This window comes from Poromitra crassiceps (assembly GCF_964638095.1).
Source record: "Poromitra crassiceps genome assembly, contig: HAP1_SCAFFOLD_1080, whole genome shotgun sequence".
Classification (NCBI taxonomy): Eukaryota; Metazoa; Chordata; class Actinopteri; order Beryciformes; family Melamphaidae; genus Poromitra; species Poromitra crassiceps.
The window spans coordinates 18,782-37,225 of NW_028151330.1; the positions used below are offsets into that span (position 1 = coordinate 18,782).

The 18,444-nt window shown below is 44.1% G+C and overlaps 2 protein-coding genes across 2 annotated transcripts; one reads left to right on the forward strand and one right to left on the reverse strand.

The window, feature by feature from the left end:
- Positions 1-253: 253 nt before the first annotated feature.
- On the reverse strand, positions 254-5,800 carry gatm (glycine amidinotransferase (L-arginine:glycine amidinotransferase); the record flags this gene model as incomplete). Its single annotated transcript, XM_083664256.1, has 9 exons — positions 254-366; positions 615-731; positions 837-900; positions 1,021-1,185; positions 1,631-1,768; positions 2,054-2,244; positions 2,903-3,098; positions 4,004-4,225; positions 5,732-5,800. The coding sequence occupies 9 exons, from the start codon at positions 5,798-5,800 to the stop codon at positions 254-256; spliced, it is 1,275 nt and encodes a 424-aa protein (XP_083520382.1).
- A 4,914-nt stretch (positions 5,801-10,714) lies between these two features.
- Positions 10,715-17,181, forward strand: LOC310771711 (long-chain fatty acid transport protein 2-like; the record flags this gene model as incomplete). Its single annotated transcript, XM_083664255.1, has 5 exons — positions 10,715-11,189; positions 12,673-12,882; positions 13,447-13,605; positions 15,117-15,241; positions 16,987-17,181. Coding segments are annotated over 5 exons (1,164 nt in total), but the record flags the coding sequence as incomplete, so codon positions are not given.
- Positions 17,182-18,444: the final 1,263 nt, after the last annotated feature.

The following is an 18,444-nucleotide window of genomic DNA, read 5'->3' on the forward strand; positions in this document are numbered from 1 at the left end:
ATACCCACTGTAATACACAGCAACGTTAAATCAACACAGTTCATACGTCTTCATTTAAGACTTAAAGGCCCGATCCGGAACATTTTTGGACTATGTTGCCACCGGTAGTGACGAGATTGCCCCACTACAAGCTTCATGTTTGTTTCATAGAGCAAAAAAAAATGAAGAATCCGAAATTAAGAATTATATAAAATCCCGGATTGAGGCTTTAACCTTAACAGCTCAATAAAAACTGCCTATTTCTGGCGCATGGCTAGTGGAAGTAGGACTGCAGGGTCCCGCGGCGGCGGACATCGGTTGTCCAGCAGTGGAAGCCACCACCCAGGGAGTTGGCATGGCGAATGTTCACCTTTACGGTCTTGATACCTGTGGTCAAAACACATGCACCTGTGTTAATTATCCTGACTTCATTTATGAACATCATTAGAGTATGAGTAAAGGTTTGATTTGCTTCAAACTAGGAAACAACTGACATCTGCAAATACAGAACCTTTTCCTCACTCTAAAGTACATGGATAGCATCCTGGAAATATGAGTTAAAGTGAATCTGGAAGGCGAACTTGTGAACTGGGGGAGGAAACAGGTTACGATCACTTAAGCATGTGTGAACTCACCAAGGTTTTCAAACATTTTGTGAATGGTGGCTTCGTTGGCGTCAACCATAACACGCTTCTCATCCAGCATGAGAACATTCATGGAGAGCCACTTGGAAGACATCCAGAGTGGGTGGTCTAAACAGAGAGTAAGAGAGTTGTAAGTGTTTCTTCCTACAGAAACCACAACATTTTGATTCGACTCATGGAAGTCAGTTGCGATTGAACCATTTCAATACCCACCATCAGGAATCAGGGGTGTGGGAGGTTTCACAATAGTCCAGCCAGCCTTCTTAAACATTTCAATCTGAAAGACACAACACTGGTCAGACATACCTGTTACAGTATTATCCCACAAGAGGGCAGCACAGGACACTCTGAGAAAAGCAGGCCAAGAAAAAGAACTGCACAGCCTTTCCAGTCTCACCTGGCGACATGGACGGTCAGGGTTCGACAGCACCAGGCCCGGCCCAATGATGTTAAAAGTGGCGTCGATGTGCATGGGGTTAGGGTCCTTGAACGAGATGATGTGGATCTTGTAGTCTGGGGCCAGATGACGACGCATCCACTCAATTCCCATGTAATTTGTAACCTACAAATAAAACAATAGGGTTTGGATGCTATCTTCTTCTGAATCAATGCAAGGGGAGATCCCTGTGTTGGGTCTAATTGGTTAATTGGTTAATTAATTGGTGAGTAAATGGGTCCAGCAACATTTGGAAGGGTATTATAGGACGTTCACTGACATATTCGAGAAGTGAACCACTCCGTCATCATTCTACCACCTTGCGTCATGGCTGCATCTGCATTTGATAACTGCACTGTATTAATAGCCACATTGTGCTTTATCTAATCTCCTCTATCTCAGACTGTAGCAGAAATATTACAGCTGACATCCACGCCAGACATAACTGTGTCTGATTAAGACTGAAGAATTTGCTCTTGTCGGGCTACTTAACCAATGCAACACTGGGCAAAGAAATTCTCCTCGGTATCAAATCACACACACGCGTCAGTGACTTTAGCAGCCTGAATACCTGACTCCTCTGGACAAAAAGGTCGGTCCCAGCTCTGATGAAATCAGCAGCATCGAAGCAGGGCTCGTGCTCCGTGGTCACAAACTTCCCCTCGGCCGCCAGCTTGTGTCTGTCCTCCACCGTGCGGATGGGGTAGTCCTGTACGAACAAGGAAAGAGATGATCTCTCAAACCTGAAATGTACAGTCTCTTGCTGATACGATGAACAACAACGTGGTGTCAAGAGTTAACTTGCGATACTGAGACCTGAACAACTCAACCCCCCCATGGAGGTCGAAGTTCACATTAAACACAAAAACTCAACACAAGCCTTCTGGAGGCATTATGACATATTTAACACGGCCGTTTCAAGAAATTAAAGTCACCACTGATCATCTGGCAGTTGGAAGTAGGAGACAGATGCCGTCACAAGACGAAGCCTCACCTGATCATACAGCTCGTCGGCCATAGTAGGTTTGGGAGCAGTGGTCCACTTAGCACCTTTTTGGAAGTACTCCTTGATCAGAGGCCGGTAGGCGCGGTACTCAAAGAAACGAGCCCTCCAGGCCATCGGAGCCTCGATAATCTCATTGCCCACGACCATAAGGATGTCTCTGGGCATGGCGGCATACATGCCTGCAAACAGGTAGGTTTCACAGCACACCATTCAATGCAGCAGCAGCATCGTACACAGGTAGGCAGCCTAACACAGGTAGCCTAACACAGGTAGGTAGCCTAACACAGGTAGGTAGCCTAACACAGGTAGCCTAACACAGGTAGGTAGCCTAACACAGGTAGCCTAACGCAGGTAGCCTAACACAGGTAGCCTAACACAGGTAGGTAGCCTAACACAGGTAGGTAGCCTAACACAGGTAGCCTAACACAGGTAGCCTAACACAGGTAGCCTAACACAGGCAGCCTAACACAGGCAGCCTAACACAGGTAGCCTAACACAGGTAGCCTAACACAGGTAGGTAGCCTAACACAGGTAGCCTAACACAGGTAGCCTACTAGTGTTTGATCATTCAGTTTTGGCTCCTGAGTGATGGACCTGTATTTGTAAAGAGATGAGATCTATTTGCACATACAGTTTTGCAGTGCTGCATGATATTTTCATATTGCCAGATATAAATTAGGTTCCACTTTTGATACGTTTATCAATGGATAATATCTGAACATATCTGACCACTTCCCCCCTCTCGCATCAGTTATGGAGTCTGCTCACTCCCTGTGTGTATACCTGGTGATGTGAAGTCTCCTCCCTGTGCGTGGTTAGGGTTAGGGTTAGGTATACCTGGTGATGTGAAGTCTGGAGTTTTGTATTCAAAGGACCAGTCGATGGGCTCTGGCCTCCGAACAGTGACGCCCTCGTGACGCAGAATATTGCACATTTCCTCAATCTCAGCAACAGCTTTCTTCAAGTGGTCCGCAGGAAAAGACTGGCCTCCATACTCCTGGTAGAAGGGCCAGTACTTCTCATATGTGTTCGCCTGTCAACAATATGACAATTATGCTCATCAAGAGGGCAATTGACTTTTTGATTGACTTCTCCTAATGCAGAGGTGTCAAACATGCGGCTGGCGGGGCCAGATCCAGAAAAACGGTTGCACTAGATTCGAAGTTATAAATCAGAAAGACTACATACACTGTCGCCTAAGTGACGTCACTTTCTCTACCGGCACGGCTGAAGCCCGGCGACATGCCACGAGCTTCCACGAGCTATGTAGTTTTTATACGAAACTAACCCCTACGTTTCAGTTTGACGACAAACTGTGACTTTCTTGACATGCAAAGTTATGTTTTAAATTGCCAAAATTAGCGTTGGCACCCCGTGGCACAACTCCAACGGGATCAAAAAAGTAACCTTATTCTCCGTCCACCGCCATTCATATTTTTCACAGCACTGGTACAGGGAGAAAGCAGGAAGTGACGTTTCACTTTGGCTCTCTATTCATGTTATCTGTATTCATCACTAAATAGTCAGCTATTTTCATCACCTTTGCTTGACTAGGGGTCTTGGGGTGTAGTGATAAATACAGAGGTGGGTAAACTATCCAAGGTGAGTAGTTTAACCACCTTGTTTGCCCTCATTGATTGATACAGTTGATCTGAAAATAGGTGAGTAAATTATCTGCCTCCTTTCAAAGGGGTGGGGGTAACTGAGATAACCTTACGTGTCCTAGGGTTGTTAATGCTTTACACTAAAAGAAACTGGAAAATGTTAAGGTTTTGTCATTTATAGGTTATTGATTGATTATTGATTTTTATTGTCTGGCCCCACGACACCAAATTGGGTTGCATGTGGCCGTGTAGTTTGACAGCTCTGTCCTAATGCATTTGAGGTATCACATTGCAGATCTGTGCATGCTTCAAACAAAGGACTCTTGAGTCTTACTTTGACTTCCACGGTGAAGGGGGGCACGTGGGCGTTTTCGGCACGGCCCACGATCACCTCCTCCAGGGGGTCCCATTCGTTGTAGGCGCAGACGGGGCATTCCTGCAGCTCGGGCTCAGTAACAGTTTCCTCGTCGACTGCGTGGCGTGGCTGTGCAGCAGCCGCAGCACTCGCGCTGCTCTCCCACGCCCTCTGCACCCATCCAGTCGCAGCCCGGCCAAGCTGCACGGAGACAACAAGCTGCATCAGGACTCACATTCACACAATCCAACTCTGACTGCAGATAAGATGTTTTTATCAATGACTCAAGAAGCCATCAATTCACACAATCTATAATAATTTCACACAATTTATAATAATTATATATATATATATAAAATTATATAAATATATATATATTTATATATATATATATATATAAATTATTATATATAAAATATATAATAAAATTCACACAATCTATAATATACCATCAATTCACACAATCCAACTCTGCAGATAAGAATATGTTTTATCAATGACTCAAGAGTAGTCTTGGACTTTGGTTTCCAATAGGAGCATGCATTGGAATGTATCGACACAGAGACCAACTGGAATGTTTATGAGTTCTTCAGATCCCCCTCTCTTTTTATCTCTCTCTCTTTTTAGAACAAAACTACCCCCCCCCCCCCCAAACAACAACAACAACAACAACAACAACAACAACAACAACAACAACAACAACAACAACAACAACAACAACAACAAAATAAATAAAAATCAAAATAAATAAACGAAGTGGTTGCTTCACTTAGTGATAGCCTATAATTGGGACAGGGCAGATAGAACAATTTAAAATTAATTAATTTGCATTGTAATCCCATGGCTGCCTTATTGTTTTTTTTTGGGTGCCAGGATGGTAACCAAAAATGAGTTTGGTAGCTCCTTGTTTCATATTTGAAAAATTGTTAGCTCCTTGTTTCATATTTGAAAATGTCCTATCAGTAAATAAACAAATTCAGATACATTGTAGCTACAGCAGAACAGCATGTAGGCTACAGCAGAACAGCATGCATCCTTCAGATACATTGTAGGCTACAGCAGAACAGCATGCATCCTTCCACAGCCGGACATGACTATCTGAGGTACAGTAGGACTAGACATATCGTCAGTACGGTTTATTGGTTTGAAGCCAAAGTACACTTGTTAGGAAGCGCTATCTGCAGCTATACAGTAGGTTACTTATCGCCTCTGCTGGCTCAGGGGGCAGCGTGTCACGGGGCTGAGACTGTGAGAGCGCATCTGCGCCAAACAGCTGTTCGCCGTCACTCAGGGGAGAGGTGGGGGGAAAATCCCCACACAGCATTTGAAAATTAATCAATTAAACATGCGGGCTCTCCAGCAAAATCGGTGTTTCACGTGTTAGTTATTGTGATTTATTTTGAATTTTCTATAATTGGTTGATTGTGACATTATGAATATTTCCAATAACAAAATGCTAAATTCAACAAGAGTGACTAAAAAAATTCGATTGGCATCAGGTGAAAGAAGCTGCATGCTTTTGCAGCTCAGATGTAGTGCAAAAAGAAATCAAAAGTGAATGAAAAGAATGCATTTTTGATTAAAATATAATCAGAAATGCATTATTTTCATTCACTTTGATTTATTTTTTATTCGATTTTTTCTTTTTTAATTTGTAAGAAAAAAAAGTGTGAGGAGAAAGAAAACAAAAAACACCACAATACCAACCATGGCTCCGATCAGATGGGCAGCCTCGGCCCCCCTGCTACCTCCTCTCAGACATCTTACTCGCAGCATCGTCCGGGGTAATAGTGAATAATTAGGGTTTGTCTATAAGCGAAGAATCCACCTCTCACTTTGCACATGAATGAAGACGCCTCAGCGCACGCTCGTCTTTATAGCAGCGGGGCTACGTGCCTCTCGAACCATTGGTTGCTTGCAGGTTGTAGGGCAACGTGACTTGAGAAAAGGCAACCCTGAAACTCAATACCTGACGCCAGCAAATTCTTATCAACTTCACTGGGCTACTGGTTCCCAAGGATAACGGTTGAAAATGTCTCCAGGATCGTTTCTGCTCTGCATTGTATAGTTTCTTGAATATAACCAATGTCCAGTGTGGGGAGTAGTTTCACTATTAAATAAACTAATTTTGTAGGCTAGTTGCTTATAGTGATTTCAATTAAATTCAAATTCGGTTAGTGTTTCTTAGCAGTTCTTAGCAGTTCCTCTACTGTTTTGTTATTTTGAGGTATAGTCTAACTACTGCAATGTTTAAAAATGAACAAATGATTAGATACTCAATTTACAACAGAACACTGTGATGATGAAGCCAGATCACACTTATAGGCCTACATATATTCTCTGCTGCACTTCACTTTCTTCACATGTGAATCACACCTGTGTTTTGTATCTTTTTTCCACAATAAACTCAGCTGTGGTTTGCAGCCATGTGACTTAATTGTAGCCAATTATTGCTATTATAATATTTTATATTACATTGCATACTTTGTTACTAAAAGGTTTGAACTACATTTTCTGAGTAACTTTATCAAACTATATAGGCTACTGTATCTTGAGGGTAGCTAGCTTTAGCTGTAGTTCATGCGGCTTCTTTTATGAAATACCATAATAAAGATGTGATCAGAGTAGCTTCCCCAACACTGCCTGCAGGCCTACTTCAGAACAAAGTAGAAAGTCAGGTTGCAAGCACACTCGAAAATATTTAAGAACTCACTGGGTGCAGGGCAAGCACGAGATATGAAAAAGAGAAAAAGCCAGCACTCCAAATGTCTTTTTGTTGATTTATTTCCTCATACACCTGGGCAGCAGCAACGAACGTTTCAGTCAGACTCACACAGGTTCTTCAACAACATGTCATGGCATGTTGTTGAAGAACCTCGTTGCTGCTGCCCAGGTATATGAGGAAATAAATCAACAAAAAAGACATTTGGAGTGCTGGCTTTTTCTCTTTTTCTACTTCAGAACAGAAACGTAGGAAAACGCCTTTTGGCATTTCAGGACAAACTATGAAAATATGTTAGTGTAAAACACTTTGTTCTATAGAGTGCATGATACACTAAACATAAATGAATATCCCTTTATTTCATTTATTGATTCCAGTCATGCATGTAGGTAATCAAACCAAATATGAAATTTGAGGAGACCTTTCTGATCTCTCATGTTCAGTGTTTGCTTGTTGTTACCACAGTATGCTGAATTGATTTCCACAAGTAAAAAACACAAACTCAGACATAGCTGCAATAGACGTATTATTTCATTGCTTGCTAGACCCCTGACCAAGGCAATGGCAAAAGAACTGGAGTTGGTCCCCGGGCGCTGCACTGCGGCTGCCCACTGCTCCTAGTTCTAGGAAGGTTCCTAGTAGAGGATGGGTCAAATGCAGAGGATGAATTTCCCCACGGGGAAAATAAAGGATAACTTAACTTAACTTGGGAATGCAGGAGATAGCCTCTCAGACAGCATTTTGGAGGGACACAAACAAAATAGATTGGAAGAGTGCAAACGGAGTTGACATAAGAAAGGAGATAGCGCAGGTGTTGTGTCACCACATGCTTCACTGGGCTGTGCTCACAGGGTTTCACAACCCAATGACCTCAGTGACTGCTGCTGATAGGGTTAGGGTTGGCTTACCCTCTAAAAAAATCACTGGCTGATGCTGGGTTGGACTGGGTTGGACTGGAAATGTCTTCGGCTCCCAAGCGTCCTCTAGTGGTGCAGTGGACACAAGGAGAAAGGCAGAGCATTTATTTTTTATTCTCATGCAACCTAAATTAGCAAACAAATTGAAGTTTTGGTCAAAGTAAAAGACTGAGCCAATCTCTTCCTCTCTGATCTATTTGTGGCTTTGTGCTTTTTAAAGGGTGTGTATGCCTGTCTAGGACTGAGAGGAAGGTCTTGATAAATGTCCAAAGTTGGAAATGTCCAATGTCCTGAATTTCAGATGTAAGATTAACATCACATTTAAAAAGGCTTGCTCATTATAATTTTTTATTGACGCTTAAAGCGCCATTAAGTAACTTCTTTACCTTAATATAACAGCTTTTTAATCATTTCAATGGTACAGTGACTTCTAATAGGGAGAATGGCGGCAGCTTGACAGTGTCAAGTTCCCTAGAACTTTTAAATCCATTTCCTGCACAGCACCTTCAAATTAAAGGTTTTCTGCTAAGAAACTAACGGGATGCTTTTATTGTGGAGTATGTTTAGGAAGTGAAATGTGTTTTGCTTGCTAGCTTTATTAGCAGCACAATGACGCTTATTAAAGATTCATTTTAACAGCCATAGTGAGTAATCATATTACAAGCAAGGGATTTGACTTAGTGCATTAGCTACTTCCCTCACTGAAAACAAGTCAAGACAACATTTTGGGGATATTTGGAGCAATTGTTTCCAGCAAACCAGCAACGTTAAGGATTATGTCATAACCACTGATGATGTCATGTCATGCCCCACAATCGTCAAGTGATGTCATACCCACTGATCATGTGGATGACGTGGCATGAGTTGACATGAGTTAGTCACAACCGCCCTAGTCTCTCCCCAGACTCAAATATTACGTAGAATTGCTGCGCTCTGCATACTACATAAATTAGTCTGTACCACTTCACAGCCACTGCTGGGGTTTGGTGGGCCGTCTAGGGGGGTGAAATTGAATGAGTGACAGGTCGTAGCACCAATGAGAGAGTGGTTCGAAAAATGGGCTGCGCCTCCCGTGTTGTCTGATCACAAAGTCGTTACTGATTGGGCAGGACTGTATCCATCCCTGGCATATGACTGGCCAAGTGAACGGTTCCCTCCCATCACCAGCCGGCTGGGGGGAAGCGTCCCAGACCCAGAGAGAGCTCTGCAGCATGCAGTAACGTAGTGTATCAGCGTATGAACTCTCATGGGTCTGGCGTCGAGACTACAACCGCCCCCACCCAAAAAAATACACCCATGGCGCATCGTCTCCAGAGTCTCCACAAATCGAGCACACGCCGCACAAAGGCACTACAAGGAGAGACGGTAAATGAGTACATTTATACTGCCTTAGTGGCATGCAGTCCCCATGATCATCAAACAGACCTGCTGATCAAAGTCAGACTAACATTATATATATTTAAAAATAATATAATAATATATATAATATATATGAGATCATGCGTGGCTCTTTCAGGTTCTTGGCAGCTGCAGCCACAAACATAAATGGGTGTCAAAAGAAAACAGAAGATTCAAAAATAGTTATTTAAAAAGCACGTCTATGTTTACAAGGCCTATATGCACCTGCACCTCTTTTCCCTGAGTTACTGGTTGCTTATTTTCTTGATAAACAACTGTGACTTTTAAGGTGGAGACTGCAGATGTGTCATGTCACTGAGTGCCACCAGTGCCAGCTGTGAAATACATGAGCAGAGCCATGGCACCCATGCCATTCAATGATTCAATGCCAGCGGTGTCACTTTACTTTGGAACTTGACACGTTGAGAGCCATGGCTCCAACCAGCTCTGAAGAAAATGGAATGCCTTAATTCATAATCACACATTATACACTTTGTGCATAAGATATCTCCCTAGTAAAGGCAGAATCATCAATATATGTGAGTATCTCTGTCTGTGTGTCCTTCACATACTGTATCTCGACAACCATTCCTCCGATCTACTCAAACTTGGCGCGCGTGTTTCTGGGACCCTGGCGAAGTTCAGTGTTGAATTCCGTGTAATTTGGACACACGCATAGTCATAGCGCCACCTAATGGCGACACAGAAAGTGGTTGATCTCAACAACCGTTCGTCCGATCTACTTCAAACTTGGCAGGTGTGTTTCTGGGACACTGATGAAGTGCAGTGTCGAATTCTGTGCAATTTGGGCACGGCGTGCATGCACACAGTGATAGCGACACGCCACCTACTGGCAACACAGAAAGTAGTTTATCTCGACAACCGTTCGTCCGATCGACTTCACACTTGACGAGTGTGTGCCTGAGAACCCGAGGAAGTGCAGTGTTGAATTTCGAATTACTTGGACATGCACATAGTCATAGCGCCACCCACTGGCAACACGTACATTTAGTGGTTTATCTCGACAACTGTTCCTCCGATCGACTTCAAACTTGGCGGGGGCGTTTCTGGGACACTGACAAGTGCTGGGCGAATTTCATGCAATTTCAGACACGCGCACAGTCATAGTGCCACCTACTGGCAACACAGAAAGTGGTTGATGTCGACAACCGTTTGTCCAATCGACTTCACACTTGGCGAGTGTGTTGCTGGCAACCTGCGGAAACATCCAGTGTGAAATTTGGTGGAATTTAGACATGAGAAGTCATAGTGCCACCTACTGGCCATACAGAAAGTTGTTTGTAACAAGGGGTTACAAGGGGTCCTCCTTGAACTGGGGGGTCCCTTGTAAAAGGGGGATAATTACATAATTTGAACATGTTTATTGAATTTGAAGTTAGGACAATGAGAGTGTTATCTGTTTGGATCAGGGGTAGGCTGTCCTGACTCCTGACATTGAAAAATGTGGGCGTCCAAGTTAGACTATAACTAGTTGATGTAGTAAACTTGTATGTCTGCTCCCTCAATGCCCCGCCCCATGGGGGGGGGGGGGGAACTGTGTTTGAATTTGGAGAAACATTATTCGACATTTCAGCAGGCGTTTGCAGATTTGAGCAGGACTCACCTTATAAACAACAAACCAGACTCGTCAAGATGATCAGTATTTCTATCTTTTTAGGAACTTTGGTCATCATACCATTCGCAGTCAAAACGTTTTTCCCGTACGTTTGGATGGATCTAATCTATCTACGAGATCTGCTATGGATAGTTGGGACGTTTGTGTCTCGGCGGAGAAGGACGCCTTTATTTCTCGCGCTGGACCGTTTCTTGGAGCGGAGCGCTGCGCATCCCGACAAGCTGTTCGTCGTGTTCGAAGATGAACGCTACTCGTACAGCGACGCGGACAAGAGGAGCAACAAGGTTGCCAACGCTCTGCGCGCTCAGCCCCGGTATGAAGCTGGGGACACCGTTGCGCTTTTCATGGGGAACGAACCCGCGTTCATGTTTACCTGGCTGGCCTTGGCCAAACTCGGCTCCCCCGTGTCTCTGCTCAATTACAACATCCGCTCCAAGTCTCTGCTGCACTGCTTCAGCTGCTGCAACGCCAGCGTGTTGATTGCAGGCGCAGGTATCTATCATCATCACATCAGATCACATCACATCACACAGGGCCGGCCCTATCCATCTGGGGGCCCTAAGCAGGATATAGATTAGGGGCCCCCTCCCATGGGCGGGGTTGGGGGGGGGGGGCAAAACAAACAAACGTGACGATGATGACGCTCGTTTGTAGCCCTATCAGTGTCAAGCAAGCGTGTAGGACCCAGCGGTTACATGCTGCCACTCCGACGTGCTGCCACTCCGACGTTCTGCCACTCCGAAATATCGGCACTCAGAAAGGGGGTCTATATTCCCCGTTTTTCACTAACCTCTCCCAGCCCCCACGCCAAACCTAACCTCCCCCCATGCCTAAACCTAACCTCCCCCAGACCCTAACCCAAAACCTAACCTCTCCCACCCCCACGCCTAAACCTAAGGTCGGCATTGCGGCTTCTAAGGTGAACGACCGCCAGTCCGAATAATGGAAGTTAACGTTCGGAGTGGCAGCATGTCGGAAAGGCAGAGGAACCCCGGACCCAGCAGCCATAGGGGTTGCCAGGTCAGTTAAACCAGGGGTTCCCAACCTTTTTTGTGCCAAGGACCGCTAGATACATGCAGGACCGGTTGTCAATTGTAATGGTTTTAGTTACATATATATTTACTCCACAGCCTGACGAAGACCAGAGGTTGAAACGCGCTGCGTCTCTTGTGCCCTTGTCCTTTCCTGAAGATGTATTGTGTATTAACTATTTAAGTATACCTGTACATTACTTCTTTATTAATTAAATTCTTTATAAGCATCAAGAAGCTCCCTTTTTTCTATTCACTATATATATTTACTCACCAGGTGGCGACAAAGGGTAAATAACAGCCTTTTGTGTTGTACTGTATGTAGCCTACAGTATTTATGTTTTTGTTTCAACTACAAACATAAATAAACGTCAACCTATGTTTTAACTACCACACACAGCCTATAATATTATAGCCTATTTAAAAAATATATTTTTTTTTTTCTTTTTTTTGCGGGGGTCCCTGGCAACTCCCGGGGCTCTAGGCAGCCGCTTAGTTTGCATATAGGGCGGGCCGGCTCATCACATCACATCACATCACATCACATCACATCACATCACATCACATCACATCACATGGGTCTGCATGGAGCCTAGCTGTCTCAAATGGTCATGGAAAATGTTGAGGCGCTGGTGATCAGGCTGCTACACTACAGCCTACACACACGTCGTTCATTCATTGTACAAAAACACAAGCTATAGCATGCTAGCCCGGTTGTGCTCAGGGGGGAGTGACAAAGTCCTGATTTGGGCAGGCGGATGGCAGTTGGGAAGAAGCACTAGTTAGTAAGCACATGTCACTAGTTAATAGACCCTTTTCAAAGGGGCCATTTGGTGTCGAAAAGGCAGGGTAAACACAGGTGCAAGCAAAACACTAATGAGGGTTTCCAACTTCTATGATTGGAAGTTGCAGTTGCACAATAGCAGTGTGTCCCCTTTTTCCAGAGCTGAAGGAAGCAGTGGTGGATGTTCTGCCCTCACTGAGAGAGCAGGGCGTCAGCATCTACTTGATGACAGAGGAGTGCCACACACCTGGAATCCAGAGCTTCTCTGATCAAGTGGAACAGGCGTCCGACGCGCCGCCGCCTCCATCGCTCAGAGCGCACATCACGTTCAAAAGCCCTGCTGTCTACATCTACACGTCTGGAACCACAGGTATGTGAAGGGGCGGGGCATACACGTTTAGAGGAGCCAATCAGGAGGCTGCAATGGAGAGGGAGGGGAGAGCGTCAAGTGTGTGTGTGTGTGGGTGTGTGTGTGTGTGTGTGTGTGTGTCCGTCCGGTGGCCCTCTCTCATGCAGTCGGGGGTGGTGAATGGAAATTGTGGGGGAAGGACTGTGAAGACTGTTACTGTTACCAGAGCTATTTTCACTGTGACATCATAGCCTGCATGACATCATATAGCCTGCATTCCCAAAGTATTACAAACCTCCTCCTAGGGATCGGACGATGTATCGACACGCTCTTCATCAAAATGATAGTATATATATATAGTTTATGTACTTTGTAATGACATTTTTTTAATTGTTGTTTACATTGTAGCCATCGCAAGTAGCTCTGCACAGTCATACTTTGCTGACGCTAAACTTTTCTACGTTGTATCGAATCGTGATCGCCACATCTCGTATCAAATGGTATCGTGGGAAAAGCACATGGTGTCATCCCCTTCTCCAGATGTCAACGTTTGAGTTGTTATTGTTGTGTTTTCTTTCGTTCCAGGTCTCCCTAAGGCAGCCGTGCTCAACCAGAGCCGTCTCTTTGTCGCTCTGGCGTGTTTATCGTCCAGCGGCGTCGCGTCCGCTGACGTCGTCTATCTCAACTTGCCTCTCTACCACACCGCCGGGTTCATGATCGGCTTCATCGGCTCCATCGAGACAGGTGAGACGGTTAAGAGACAGACGGTGCCCCCGAAGCCAGGTGGGATTTCTACAGCAAAAACAACACACAAGAATTCGTGAGGGCGATGTGAGATTCCTCACGGACAGAATGAATCCGCTCATGAGCTAATAAGCGGTTATGAGGTTCAGTTCAGGGCTTTATGAAATGACCGAATAAGAAGTGAGTATGAGGGTTCCTCAAAGCAGCACCGCCGTTACAATACCCTAATACAGTGGTTCTCAAATGGGGGTCCGGGGGGGGGGCAGGGGGGGACTATTTTGGTCATGGGTTTTATACACATTCTGTAATAAAACATCTAAAAGCATCAATCTTATGGGGGACCGTGGGACAAAATCCTATCAAATGGGGGTCCATGGTCTACTCTTTGTCAGTTTAGGGGTCCCTCATATGAAAAGAATTGAGAACCACTGCCCTAATATGATGATGTTCTCACACATAACTCCATCCTGTGGTTTTATTGCTGCAAAGTTGTGAACAGACTTGAGCTCGAGCAACACAGAAGTCTGACCTCCCAACCTCCCAGCCCGCCCCCGAACCCCCCCTCCTTCCCCTGGGGTTTTGAAGTGTCTGCCTTCAGTGCCTTGCTCTCCGCCGCCCCCTGGGAAAAAGGAATGAAAGAAGCTTTTGTGGCCGTGTAACCTGTAATCTGAACAGAGGCAGATCACTGAGACTGGACCACCTCTCCTTTCTAAGTGCTTTCTCTAAATAGGCTAAAGTTCACGCCGTTATTTGCCAGGGAAATGGGATGGTGTCACACGTGTATTAAGAGATATTCGATACGGCGCCCAAAACAAAACAATGCCTGTTCTGTTGCTGCTGTACATCCATGTCAACAGCTGTTCCTGTAGTCATTAGTTTGACATGAGACGGAAGACAAGGATTTGACAAATATTTCAAGCCTTATACACCTTATGTAGCCCCGCCCACTTGACCCAGTTGTGTTATGACTTCCTGTTCAAAACACCGTCTGTTTGACCTGCTCACTAGTAATGTACTGTCAACAGGAAGTGTCAACACAATAGGAAGTCACTGGCTGACCCCTGTGTTGGAACATAAGGTGAATACAGTGAGTAAAGTAAAGCATTGTTGATCCGCGCCTCAGACGTCTGACGCAACCAGTCGACCAGAAAATGATCGGAATGAGAGAAATGTTGTAAAAGTGAACTCTGTTGTAGTAGGTCATTGTCGAAATGTGTTTCTTGATATTTATTGTAAGAAATAAGTTGAGATCAGTGGTTTAAACACGCAGGCACGTGCAAACGCACGCACGCACACACACACGCACACACACACACACACACACACACACACGCAATAAGGATTTATATACAATATACTGTATAATTCGGATTTCAGTGGGAATACATGATAAATCATTTTGTTAGAGTACTAGTTTTGGAATTAAACTCTTAGTAGATTGGTAGATTGAAACAACAACAAAAACACAGCCTATAATACCTTTTTGTAATTTTTGCTCTCTGACATTGAAGGCTCGACTATCGTTCTGAAGAAGAAGTTCTCTGCCTCTCAGTTCTGGGACGACTGCAGGAAACACAATGTGACAGTGGTTCAGTACATAGGAGAGGTTCTGCGTTACCTCTGCAACTCACCCGAGGTAAAGAGCATCTCTCACCGCATTCGTGCCTGCACCAATCACAACCCTTCCACATAATGCTGTCACATTATTCTAAGTAGGAATATTAACTGTTCTATTATTAGATTGAAATCAATGATCTATTCAGTGAAATATCTCTCAGAGTGAATGCTTGATCCCGCTTGCATGCTCCGAGCATTTGCTGCCCATGTGGGCTGTGTGTGTTTCCTCTCCGTGTGTGTGTGTGTGTGTGTGTGTGTGTGTGTGTTTCCTCTCTGCCATCTTACTCGAAACAGCTGCAGAAGCAGAATACTGGGACCAGCCTGCAGCAGGCGGCCATTGAGACAGATCTACTTTCCAGATCTGTACATTCCCACTGCGCAGCACAGCTGGCTTCCTGAAATAGAAACCGTTCAAATCTCCACTATCAGGTTCCAGCTCTCAGTGTCATAAAATGGTGGCATTTGAAAGGGTTGGAAAAGCTTCAGACACTAAATGCACATCCTTGATGATGTCAGAAACACTATAGCGTGACGCGACATCCGAGAATCGAGATCTTGTGGAGGTTGGGTGGGGCGTTTTTTGGGGCGACTAAATATTCTATATGGCCATTGAAACAGTATCTGGCAGCATCACGTGGGGTTTGGTCTCAGATTTCCGCGTGACTCTCCACCAGTGACAGGAGGTGGGTTTGTCTGTATCTGGTCTTCTCTAGGAATAGACACTGGCCTTTACTCAGGAATACCATATCAAGTGGCTCGGCAATCACATCGCCCTCTGTGGTAGAATGCAGGCCGTGAAGACCTCCGGCCAGGTGCCGGATGTCCGGCAGGATGGACTCTTTAGATTCATCAACTATGAACTGAACATGAAGCAAAGCAGTATTTGACATATTTACTGGCGGAATGCGAGCACGTTTTCTTTTTTTTATCCAATGAACAGCAAGTTACTTTCTATCACAATGTAGCACAGATTCCGTAGTGTAGCACAGCTGACACAATGTAGCACAGATTCTGTAGTGTAGCACAGCTGACACAATGTAGCACAGATTCTGTAGTGTAGCACAGCTGACAGGAGTATAAAACAAACTGGATAGTTATGGACTGAATCAACAGGTGGAGACGGCCCGGGAAACCATATTTGGCACTTGGTGTAACAAATGAAGGGTTTTGTTCTGCACTTTGTGCCCAATTAGTAGGTTGAAAGTGCTCTTTCCACATGAGGTGAATCCCACACGAGGGCCGGCTATACCTACTTTACCTTTACTTTACCTTTAACCTGCCAAACAGCCCTCCAACTGACTTAGGAGACTGTCTGTTTATTACATTCCCATTAAAGGGTATGGCATTATATCTATGTACAATAGGAGTCCCCCCCCCCCCCCCCCATCACCATTAAAGTTGCCCATCCTTGTTTTTTTAACCTTTGCATTTTGACAATAGCTATTCTCCAATAGACCCTTTTCACGGGGGCCATTTTGTGTCGAAAAGGCAGGGTAAACACAGGTGTGCAAGCAAAACACTAATGAGGGTTTCCAAATTCCAATCATGGAAGTTTGAAACCCTCATTAGTGTTTTGCTTGCACCTGTGTTTACCCTGCCTTTTTGACACAAAATGGCCCCCGTGAGAAGGGTCTATTCTTGATATGAAGCATTTACAGTTATCTGTTTCTACTACATTCAGACTTGAATTGATCAGATTCATTTACTTAATATTTTCAAAATGCTCGCTCAGTTTCTTTGTATTCTTTTTACATGACAATGCAGAGAGAAAATGACAAGGAGCACAAAGTAAGACTGGCCATTGGAAACGGTGTCCGAGCGGAGATATGGAGGGAGTTTCTCAATCGCTTCGGGAAAATTGAGGTCCGAGAGTTCTACGCCGCCACCGAGGGAAATGTGGGATTTGTCAACTATGCCGGGAAAATCGGAGCTATTGGACGAGTGAACTTCTTCCATCGGGTAAGAATGAGCTCAGTCCACAACATTTATGCCTCTATTGTGAAACTTTGTACGACTTATTTATGACTGGTTGAAGCAGTTCATTAGCATATCTGTATTCAACAGATGTTATTGTATTTTCTATCTGGTCCATTTGAAAATATTAATAAACACATTGTAGCAGTTCAAACACATCTAAATATTATATTTTGAGTCATTAGAGCTGCTCCCCAAAACATCCTTCGTTAATTGTGATATGTATCAAGAAAGAAATTCTAACAATTATACTTAAAGGTCGCATTTCATGCTATTTCTAGCTGTTTAAAACATCTCATGGGTCTTTAAAACAAGGTTATTAGGGAGTAAAAAAATTCTGATATCGATATATAAGCAGATTTTCTTTATATATATACAGTATATATATATATATACATATATAATATATATATACACACATACATACACATATATATACACATACACACATACAGTAGTATATACTGTATATATACATACAGTACATAAACACATTTTTTGCAATGATCCCTCAAATATCAAACACTTGTGACAAAGATATTAACTAAACTATCATTGGAGAGCTGTCTGTCTGTCTGTCAGTTTGTGTCTGTCTGTCTGTCAGTTTGTCTGTCTGTCTGTCTGTCTGTTTATCTGTCTGTCTGTCTGTTTATCTGTCTGTCTGTTTATCTGTCTGTTTGTGTCTGTCTGTCTGTCAGTTTGTCTGTCTGTCTGTCTGTTTATCTGTCTGTTTGTGTCTGTCTGTCTGTCAGTTTGTCTGTCTCTCTGTCTGTTTGTGTCTGTCTGTCTGTCTGTTTATCTGTCTGTCTGTCTGTTTATCTGTCTGTCTGTCTCTCTGTCTGTTTGTGTCTGTCTGTCTGTCTGTCAGTTTGTCTGTCTGTCTGTCTGTTTATCTGTCTGTCTGTCTGTTTATCTGTCTGTCTGTCTGTCTCTCTGTCTGTTTGTGTCTGTCTGTCTGTCAGTTTGTCTGTCTGTCTGTCTGTTTATCTGTCTGTCTGTCTGTTTATCTGTCTGTCTGTCTGTTTATCTGTCTGTCTGTCTGTCTGTCAGTTTGTGTCTGTCTGTCTGTCAGTTTGTCTGTCTGTCTGTCTGTTTATCTGTCTGTCTGTCTGTTTATCTGTCTGTCTGTCTGTCAGTTTGTGTCTGTCTGTCTGTCAGTTTGTCTGTCTGTCTGTCTGTTTATCTGTCTGTCTGTCTGTTTATCTGTCTGTCTGTCTGCCAGTTTGTCTGTCTGTCTGTCTGTTTGTC